The sequence below is a fragment of the Diaphorina citri genome, unplaced genomic scaffold (assembly GCF_000475195.1).
Source record: "Diaphorina citri unplaced genomic scaffold, Diaci psyllid genome assembly version 1.1 scaffold3944, whole genome shotgun sequence".
Classification (NCBI taxonomy): Eukaryota; Metazoa; Arthropoda; class Insecta; order Hemiptera; family Psyllidae; genus Diaphorina; species Diaphorina citri.
Genome location: NW_007381343.1, coordinates 3,860 through 14,305, shown reverse-complemented (window position 1 = coordinate 14,305; position 10,446 = coordinate 3,860). Strand labels below are relative to the sequence as shown.

Sequence of the window (10,446 nt, the reverse complement as noted above, 5' to 3'; positions counted from 1 at the left end):
TGTAATGGGGAATAGTGCTTCTCGCATGTATGGTTCCATGTGCTGATAGTAGAGAGACATAATCTTCACCAAACACTGGAGAGCAGCTACTCGGATCTGAGTATCGGGTGATTGAGTGGCCTCGCAAACAACTTCCATGATGAAGTTACGTTCAGACTGGAGAAAATCAGAAAGGTTTAAATTGGACAAATGTAATACCTATGAAATTAGCTTAGAAAACCCTGATGAAAAAAGTCAATTGATTTTCAAATTTTTGACAGTGTACAATCCCGTGGTGCATTCTTAACCATCTCCATCAGAGCTTCATATGCAGCAGACCGGAGATTTGCCTGCAATCAAATAATTTGGCTCTGGATGACAAAAAAACAATGTCTTATTTTATACTGCTCGAATAGGACTTAGGTGTCGGTCTATGGTTAGATTAGATGAGGCCAGTCCAGCTACAAGTCTCTTGTGATCCAGCTATCATAAGAATAGTAAGGCTACTACCGGTTTAGTGGTCAAAATGGATACAAATTTTCGTTAGTAAATAAATAAGTTTCTTCAAATTAAATTGATGCCAAGGGCAGGGAGATTTGCCTGCAATCAAATTATTTGGCTCTGGATGACAAAAAATCAATGTCCTATTTTATACTGCTCGAATAGGACTTAAGTGTCGGTCTATGGTTAGATTAGATGAGGCCAGTCCAGCTATCATAAGAGTAGTAAGGCTAGTACCGGTTTAGTGGTCAAAATGGATACAAATTTTCGTTAGTAAATAAATAAGTTTCTTCAAATTAAACTGATCCCAAGGGCAATCGTGTTCCTGGTAAAAAGACCTTTAATTTGATATATAGGTCGACCAGGTTTGGATAAGTCCTTCTATGGGGACAGACAGACCGACCGACCGACCGAGCGAGTGAGTGACAGACACCGAAGCGAATACAATAGTCCGTCCCTTATACCTTTTTATTACTATTGTAATAATAAAGGAAGGACGGACTAAAAATGAATGTTTGTGTTTGTTCGAACTTTATGCCTTTGTTTGTTCGAACTTATTGCTTGCACTCCCGTGAAGGTTATAGGCTATTTTCCGGTTGGTTTTTGTTAAGCTACGCCGAGCAAGACCACTAAATGGATGAGTGACATGAACAGCTATGCCTTAAGGATTCACTAACAGAAATCCGGAGTGAAGCAATTGATTTCGGCTAGTATGTCATAAAAAAATAAGACCTCATTTAGTTTTTTAAAAGGAGCCCTAGTACATCCTGTACACTAGACTTTAGGAACACTCTGTAAGCATATCCAAAGACTTGACAAAAAACTAGAGAAACAATTAAAATACATTACGGAGAGCAGTAGCACTTCACCCCACCAAGTCAAGAAAGTTTGACTATTAAACATACTGAGACAGAGTTGCCATATGACACAGTAGAAAATCAATCAGGTGACATTCTTTTCTCCTTTTTTTTCAATAGTTTTTTCTTTAATATGAGAGATGGTGGATCAATTTCAAATTGATAATTGGGAGTACAGATGTCTCTGTACAATGCATTCACACTATGGGGCACATTTCTACTTTATTTCAAGTCTCCATCCCAACTGTGCAAAATTTAAGGGGAGGGACTTTTAAATAAACACAGTGCAATGTACAGTTTAAAGGTTTTCTGAGACACAAAACGCCTTGTTCCTCGTTTGAATAAGTCACTCACCGAGAATGGCACCAAATGACATGAGTGCTGCATCACGATGTCTCCAGTCAGCATGTTCTATGTTAGCGTTGACAAATGGTAAGATATGTGGCACCATGTCTTCCTCGCAGCATGATGAAAGGAGCATCAGACATACACCGGCTGCCTTGCATGGGTTCCAATCATCTTCATCATCCAGCTCCTCCTACACGACATAAATCAATGTGAAGCAATCAGTTATAATTTAACACTGCCTTTAGTTAGGGCTTTCCTGATACTCCAGGTTATGAGAAATACATGCTATTCCTAAAAGAATAATGTCGATGAAGAGTTATTGAATTTTTCTCAGAGCTATAATAGTACTCCACATACAACATTAGGTGTTTCTCCAGCGGAACTTCATTATGGAAGGAAACTCGAAACGATGTTTGATAAATTATTACCGAAATATTACACAAAGTTATAACTTTGCAAGGTCATATGTAACAACACAAGCTGAGTCTCTAACGAGGCTAACGTACTCATGGATGGCTTTGGCTATCCAGACTCACAGAACAACAGACAGGGTAATTTGTATGTTGGTGAGCTAGCACGGCCCATGTCTGAAACATAATGTCAGACACCCCAGTATTTCACCAGACGGAGGAAGTGGTCTGATTGTTACATGAAATCAGTTCACCATGAGTCAGGTAGACACAGAATGGTCTGAAAGTTACTCTTACCTGGCGACACAGTTTTTTCGAGAATTTGAATAAGTTGTGCTGTTGTGTCTTGATTCATTGCGACAACCATGAGAATATCTGTTGAGAAACAAAATTATCTAATAAAAAACTTCAATAAAACAAGGAAAAGGTTTGAAACCGGTAAATAACATGAAAATTAAAGGTAGAGGATCAATATTTTTGTGAGATTTTACTGATTTTTCAGTTCCTTAGTTCCTTTTCACGATTTCACGAAAAAAATCACAAGATCACAACTTAACAAAAAAGAAAAAAAAAAGTGAAGGACGAAATAAATACAGTCGTACCAACTGTAACCCTTCTAATAAAAAACTTCAATAAAACAAGGAAAAGGTTTGAAACCGGTAAATAACATGAAAATTAAAGGTAGAGGATCAATATTTTTGTGTGATTTTACTGATTTTTCATTTTCAGTTCCTTTTCACAGTTTTCACGAAAAAAATCACAAGATCACAAAAAAGTGAAGGACGAAATAAATACAGTCGTACCAACTGTAACCCTTCATTGATTGAAAGTTACTAACTAAAAAAGTGTTCTTGTTTGAAAATATCTCCTTATTTCTCAAATTTATTTATTTTAAAATATTTTTTGGTGTCAATTTGATTAATTTAAATATGAAAACTCAATTATTTATTTTTATGAAAACTATTTTTTCAATTTTCAAGTAATAGTGAGTTTAGTTCTGACTTGGTATGTTGGTGCTCTTGACATAGCTCAACAGCCAAGTTGAAAGCGGCAAAATTCAAACTGTAGGTACCTACTGTGTTTGATTTTTTGGAAAGTCGTGTGATATGTTCACACCAGATTTTTTGCCCCTACATTCATGAGACTTCAGGTAACCCTCTCACACTCTCACCGAAAAATTCGACATATCCTTGAAATCTTCTAGGTCAGAGCAACCTGCAACACATTTCTAATGTAAAACAAATAGAATACTCAGAAAGTATCACCAACGTCTTAGAGAGAACTTTCCTAATACCTACATATTGAAATATCACCATGATGTTTATAGGTACTTTAGCGAATAACCCGCGGTGTTACTTCAAAATAGGTATCACTTGGCGCTGGAAATATTACATATCTGATATCTTTTATTTTTCTTTCCAATTCTAATCAGCTCCTCAAATAACTGCCCTCATGGGCTGAAGTGCCCCCCGAAATAGCACGTGTTGTTCCGATTTTCGTTTTTTAACCTGACTAATCTTTTGATATAGGTACGGACCTGTTTACTTATGAGAAATACATGCTATTCCTAAAAGAATAATGTCGATGAAGAGTTATTGAATTTTTCTCAGAGCTATAATAGTACTCCACATACGTCATTAGGTGTTTCTCCAGCAGAACTTCATTATAAAAGGAAACTCAAAACGATGTTTGATAACTTATTACCGAAATATTACACAATGTTATAACTTTGCAAGGTCATAAATTTTTCTCAGAGCTATAATAGTACTCCACATACGTCATTAGGTGTTTCTCCAGCAGAACTTCATTATAAAAGGAAACTCAAAACGATATTACACAATGTTATAACTTTGCAAGGTCATATTGCAAAATTTACAATCTTGCATGTCACTTTTAGCAAAATGTTAATGTTACAATTAAAATTCAAAATAATCGTTATGGAATGTTTCTCTTTGAAAACACCATGACAACATGGGTTTTAGAGAGTGTATTTTGAGTGTGTGTGTGTGGGGGGGGGGTCATTTTGAAAATCTAAATTGCCTACAGACAATACATTTCTTCAGCTATGAATCCAATGCCTTCTAGGCAAATGATCCAACACTGTGCCAGGCTTTAACACTGTACATACCTGTTTAGTTAGAAGGTCATATTGCAAAATTTACAACCTTGCATGTCACTTTTAGCAAAATGTTAATGTTACAACTAAAATTCAAAATAATCGTTATGGAATGTTTCTCTTTGAAAATATCATGACAACATGGGTTTTAGAGAGTGTATTTTGAGTGTGTGTGTGGGGGGGGTCATTTTGAAAATTTAAATTGCCTACAAACATTACATTTCTTCAGCTATGAATCCAATGCCTTCTTAGCAAATGATCCAACACTGTGCCAGGCTTCAACACTGTACATACCTGTTTGGTTAGCTTCTGTGTTAGAATGGGAACCAAATACTGCAAGGCACCCTTAGCATAGAATCTGGAGGTGCGAGTTGGGGGTCTACCAAAGTCTGCTGCCTCGCTGTCTTCTATGGCCAGGTCTACTTCTTCATCGCTCACATTAGACCAGAACTCAATACCTGTCAACATCAATACAATAGGTTGTCTAAATCTAAATAAATTTCATGGTAGAGCTTAGAGTTTACAGTCTAGTACTGACTTTATACAGTCTATTGTTGAAAATTTTCCGAGTATGTTGTTGGGGTATTCACACTAAAAAAAAAAAAGCACTTTGGAGTAGCACGTTTTGCTGTGGTAATTTTCTATATATTCACAACATTAGAGAAACCAACGAAGCAGCAAGACAGAAGCTCAGCATTAACGTAGCAGAAATAACAACACAATCTAAATCTAGCGGATCCTGAGAATAGAGGTAACAACACAAGCTGAGTCTCTAACGAGGCTAACGTACTCATGGATGGCTTTGGCTATCCAGACTCACAGAACAACAGACAGGGTAACCCATTCAGTAACCAGAAAACCAAAGCCCAACGCCCTATTGCTGTTTATAATGCAGCACAATGTATTGGGGAGCTACAGTACCCGCCGGCCAAGTATAGACTCAAACCTAGTGTGCAGGCTCAGTGTAAACTCGAACCTAGCCCATCGGCCAAGTATAGACTTCAACCTAACCCACAGGCTAAGGGGTAACCCATTCAGTAACCAGAAAACCAAAGCCCAACGCCCTATTGCTGTTTATAATGCACAATGTATTGGGGAGCTACAGTACCCGTCGGCCAAGTATAGACTCAAACCTAGTGTGCAGGCTCCTCAGTGTAAACTCGAACCTAGCCCATCGGCCAAGTATAGACTTCAACTTAACCCACAGGCTAAATATTCCTCAACCGACTGTTCAGGAAAACCAAAACCGAGAGCCTCAGCTTCGCGAGGGTGTAAACCTACAGTAACACCATCCCTCGAGTGTGACCTCAACATCCCACCACTACCCTGTGGGAATGGTACTACACAGGATCCGAGGAGGGTGCGATTCCAAACAGACTACGTACAGGAATTACCTCCTGCCCCTCCTCCACCATATTCACCTTATGTAAATGACTGTGATAGTACACCATATTCACCTTATGTAAATGACTGTGATAGTACACCATATTCACCTTATGTAAATGACTGTGATAGTACACCATACTCACCTTATGTAAATGGCTGTGATAGTACACCATATTCACCTTATGTAAATGGCTGTGATAGTACACCATATTCACCTTATGTAAACTGTGGTAGTACAGACAACTACTACAACTGCAACATTCCACAACGCACTCCAACTGTCTGTCCACTGAAATATGATTGCAAAACCTCTAGTGAGACTGAAGATAGTATTTTCGATGACCCCCGCATTCGAAAAGTCATTCGGAGAAGCTGCCAGCTCATGAAACGTGATGCTGGACCAACTCCCAAGTGTACACCATCATACAGACGAAACAACAAGAAGGAGAAGAAGAAGAAGAAACACTGTTTGTGTGAGGAAGGGGAGGATGAGAGTGAAGACACAGATAGACGAGACAAAGGAAAAGGAAGGAAAGTGTCGAGTAGTAAATACAAACCACGATCCGACTCCAAGAGGAAATCCAACAAAAGAAAGGAGAAGAAAAACGTGGAAATTGATTTGGACATCAAACAATCTGCAGACCAAGAGGAAATCCAACAAAAGAAAGGAGAAGAAAAACGTGGAAATTGATTTGGACATCAAACAATCAGTATACCTGTTGCAATGTAGGAAAAAGTAGAGCAAAACTTTAGAAATCGCCTCCAGCAGTGTATTGACGTCATTTGAATGGTGTAGGCACTCTTAAAATCGAACCTCCCATAATTCTTGATAATAATTCAATAATAAGAATAGCGTTTTTTTAATTGAAGTTAAAAAAAAAGGAAAATAACCACTCGGCACCCTGTATTATATTAATTGAGTCAGCTCCCATGATTAGGGGGTCACTGCGCTCGCCTTGCACGCGGGAGACCCGGGTTCGATTCCCGGCGGGGTCAAGAAATTTGTATCATGCAAATGGTTGATTCCGTGACTGGCTGTTGCAGGGCCCACTCAGCCTCGTGAGGAAAATGAGTAGCTATGACATATAAATGTGCACAGCAACCGGTGCCAGCATGGTAGGTAAACATTGGATTTTAGTTCACAACACAAGGAGCTTTTTATCTTATGGCACATAAAGAAAACTAGTCTACTAACTGGTAAGTAGCCAGCAATAACATACCTTGTAAAGCAACTTCATCAATATCACTCTTCATAGCTTCCAGTGATCACAAGTCATTTCTCTTCAATAAATTCGTACTTGGTGAATATTTCTATAAGATTTTTACTTTCCATTACTGTAAGTATAATATGCAATGAGAAAGTACTGTTGGTCCAAATTTTCAAAAGCGGGAAATGAGTGGAAATTCCAATACAGAGTCCCCTGATTAAAAAAGTGTTTTTTAGCCCATGGTCTGTACGTTTATGAGTGCGTATGTAAGTACTGTGTATGTACATACAGGATGTTGTGCTTTTGCTTTAATACTTCAATTGTTCTTGGACGATAATTTTAAACTTTGGATTTGAGGAAACCTAAAGGGGTTACACATTCTCCGCGAAATAGGCAGTATACCTGTTGCAATGTAGGAAAAAGTAGAGCAAAACTTTAGAAATCGCCTCCAGCAGTGTATTGACGTCATTTGAATGGTGTAGGAACTCTTAAAATCGAACCTCCCATAATTCTTGATAATAATTCAATAATAATTAGGTAAGAATAATAGCCTTTTTTTAATTGAAGTTACTTGGTGAATATTTCTATAAGATTTTTACTTTCCATTACTGTAAGTATAATATGTAATGAGAAAGTACTGTTGGTCCAAATTTTCAAAAGCGGGAAATGAGTGGAAATTCCAATAACAGAGTCCCCTGATTAAAAAAGTGTTTTTTAGCCCATGGTCTGTACGTTTATGAGTGCGTATGTAAGTACTGTGTATGTACATACAGGATGTTGTGCTTTTGCTTTAATACTTCAATTGTTCTTGGACGATAATTTTAAGGGGTTACTTGACAAATGTATCCAATAGCTTCCAGTGAGGACTCTTTGAGCATTTCTGTGCTGTTTTCTGCAATCACATTGTTCACGAGAGTATCAATCAACTCGGGCCACTGTCCAGCTGGTAATTCTGCCACAGCCACCGCAGCGATACATTGTGCCGCTGAGCTTGGACGTCCAGTTTCTGTGCCAAGGGTTTCTATGATCTGGAAATGTAAATGGCACAAATATTTATAAAATGTTTATTTGGGTGTCTGAATTAATGTCTTATTAGAAAAAATTATACATATTACTTATTATTATTATTTAAAAGAAGAAAAAAAAATGGTAGAGACAAAAATTCCTTTGCTACCCTTCATTAGCAAAAGAGCAACATTGGATTCTGACTTACATTCTTCTTCACATAGAGACGTATTTCTTGGGGTAGTGAAAGCCATCGTGCTTGGTACGTTGACTTCAAGGTGGCATCTTTAGCTGTCAGCAAGTTTTTCAATTGAAGACCGGCAGCAACTCTGGCCACTGGACTGTTACCCGCATGGTGTAGGACCTCTGAGAGGGTTCGGATATATTCCGGCTGTAAATTCAGACATATTTTGAAATTAAAACACTGTAGCTATGTAGGACCTCTGAGAGGGTTCGGATATATTCCGGCTGTAAATTCAGACATATTTTGAAATTAAAACACTGTAGCTATGTAATGCAAGTTCCTGAGAGCAGTTGTCACAGCAACTCTTGTAATGGTCATTTATATTATACCTGTTCTGTAGGTATGTTGTAACTTTTGCAATGTAAAGAGTTTTTTTTTGGGGGGGGGGAACTGAGACCTAACCTACATAACTAAAGCATGGAATTTCATAGATTAGAAATATGTAAACCTACCTGGTTGTAAATAGTGTTTTCTTTTCAATACTTACAAGATTTGTTACTGCAGCTTGTTCAAGAAAGTTTTGTGCAGATTGTAGCTCATTGACATCTGGAAAGATAAAAAAAAAAGGAATTACTCAATACATCTTCATTTTTGTGAAACTTTTTTCCCCTGCAGGAATGAAATAGCTACTAAAAATAAATAAATATTACACTGTGCCACCTACCCTACAGTGAGTAGGCCTTTCTTCTGACATCCTTTATCTCTTTATAGAGAATCAACCAATCTTGAAATTGAGGCTTGATATGGAAGAAGGGCATAACTACAAAAACATAGTTTTTAAGTTTTGAGATAATTGTGTTTAAATTTTTCATTTTCAAATAAACACAATGTTACAGGGTTCACAAAATTGGCCAAAACTTCTCGTAGAAAAGAGATAGGAAGATGATTCTTTCACAGTCATGGTCAGATCAAAGTTTGCTATCAAAAAATGCAGACTCCCCAAAAAGGGCGTAAATGACATTACACCCTTTTTTCTAGATCACAACTCAATTAATAATAATGGTTTGATGGATAAAATCAAGAGTTTTCAAGAATCCCACGTCTGGATGAGACTTTAGGTATACTCTGTACACCCTATCTTTCATAACTCCATAGGTTCTGTGGCATAGCTCACCAATTAATGCATGAAGTCAAATTATATTATACATACAGTCAGAGAGCACATAGAGTTCATGATAATCATTGCTAACAACTCTAGTAATGTGTATATGTATTGCTCTATTTACAAACAAGGAACAATGTGTGACTAGTGACTGGGTTTTACCAAACTAAGCAATTACCTACATATTTTGGTATGTTGGTGCTCTTGACATAGCTCAACAGCCAAGTTGAAAGCGGCAAAATTCAAACTGTAGGTACCTACTGTGTTTGATTTTTGGAAAGTCGTGTGATGTTCACACCAGATTTTTTGCCCCTACATTCATAAGACTTAGAGAGGCTACCACTACCAGGTAACCCTCTCACACTTTCACCGAAAAATTCGACATATCCTTGAAATCTGCTAGGTCAGAGCAACCTGCAACACATTTCTAATGTAAAACAAATAGAATAGGTCAATAGGTACTCAGAAAGTATCACCAACGTCTTCAAGAGAACTCTCCTAATACATATTGAAATATCACCATGATGTTAATAATAATAATAAATAAATAATAATAGTGCTTATTTATACTGCCTGCATAGGACTGAAAAGTCCCTTTAATCCAGCAGTAGGCTACTACTATTATTGTGGTCAAATTCTCAAATTTATATTGAGGATAAGATTCCCATACCTCGGCTGGGATTGGAACCCCACGCCCTCCTGTGTTTACCAAGCGAGCGCCTTGACCACCTACACCCCGAGGCAGCGGTAACTATGGTTTTCTTCGTTTCTGTTAAGTAATCTTGGAGCAATTTTTGAGGTTGACGTTGACTCTTTATTAAAAACCCTGACACCTTAGGCAGGTTTCGTCGTTTACCAAGTTTCATTGCCAAACTTTTTAATCTTAGGGACTCAGGTAGCTCGAAAGAAATGTCTCCACTTGGGTTAAAAATTAGTTGAAGCGGAGGAATTTTTCCAATGGTGCCGCTTTCCATTAATAAAATCCGTAGAGCACCGTTATCAACCAATTCCCTTTGCGAGCGGCAACCATTTTGGTCCGTCCCCACACCCAAAAGTTAGGCGTCGGGCTCCCATTAGCCTTTAAAAGTTTAGCATACGCGGGAGCCGTGGTAAAAGGTTATCTTCCTTGACAACTGTTCGCCAGAACAGCTTTTTCACTTGTCTTCTTTCCTTTCCTTTGTTCCTATCCTTCTTTCGGGTTCGGCAAACGCTGTCATGGTGTGTAACATATGTTATATCCAAAAATTTTATTGGGACTTTGAGTGTTTTTTCACGGTTGCTTACACCGAC

At 37.9% G+C, this 10,446-nt stretch overlaps 2 protein-coding genes across 2 annotated transcripts in view; both read right to left on the bottom strand.

Moving 5' to 3' along the window:
• Nucleotides 1-1,679: 1,679 nt before the first annotated feature.
• LOC103520690 (importin subunit beta-1-like) lies at nucleotides 1,680-6,870 on the bottom strand. Its single transcript, XM_026831712.1, has 3 exons — nucleotides 6,818-6,870; nucleotides 4,506-4,669; nucleotides 1,680-1,875 (listed from the first exon to the last, which is right to left on the bottom strand). Exons 1-3 carry the CDS (start codon nucleotides 6,849-6,851, stop codon nucleotides 1,684-1,686), a joined length of 390 nt encoding a protein of 129 aa, XP_026687513.1. The 5' UTR covers nucleotides 6,852-6,870; the 3' UTR covers nucleotides 1,680-1,683.
• Nucleotides 6,871-7,626: 756 nt separating this feature from the next.
• The window catches only part of LOC103520689 (importin subunit beta-like), a 3,380-nt gene continuing 560 nt past the window's right edge, over nucleotides 7,627-10,446 (bottom strand). Inside the window, exons 2-4 of the mRNA XM_008485788.1 lie at nucleotides 8,542-8,600; nucleotides 8,019-8,201; nucleotides 7,627-7,833 (exon numbers count right to left, since the gene is read on the bottom strand). Of these exons, the coding sequence (XP_008484010.1) occupies nucleotides 7,627-7,833; nucleotides 8,019-8,201; nucleotides 8,542-8,600 (449 nt within the window). The remainder of the gene's footprint in view (nucleotides 7,834-8,018; nucleotides 8,202-8,541; nucleotides 8,601-10,446) is intronic.

What these genes read in the sequence shown, in the direction of transcription:
- LOC103520690 (XM_026831712.1), bottom strand. Translation starts at nt 6,851, where the DNA reads ATGAAGAGTGATATTGATGAAGTTGCTTTACAAG. An exon ending in TGATGAAGTTGCTTTACAAG is followed by an intron (nt 4,670 to 6,817) that starts GTATGTTATTGC and finishes TGATGTTGACAG; the next exon opens with GTATTGAGTTCTGGTCTAAT. An exon ending in CACAGAAGCTAACCAAACAG is followed by an intron (nt 1,876 to 4,505) that starts GTATGTACAGTG and finishes TATGTCGTGTAG; the next exon opens with GAGGAGCTGGATGATGAAGA.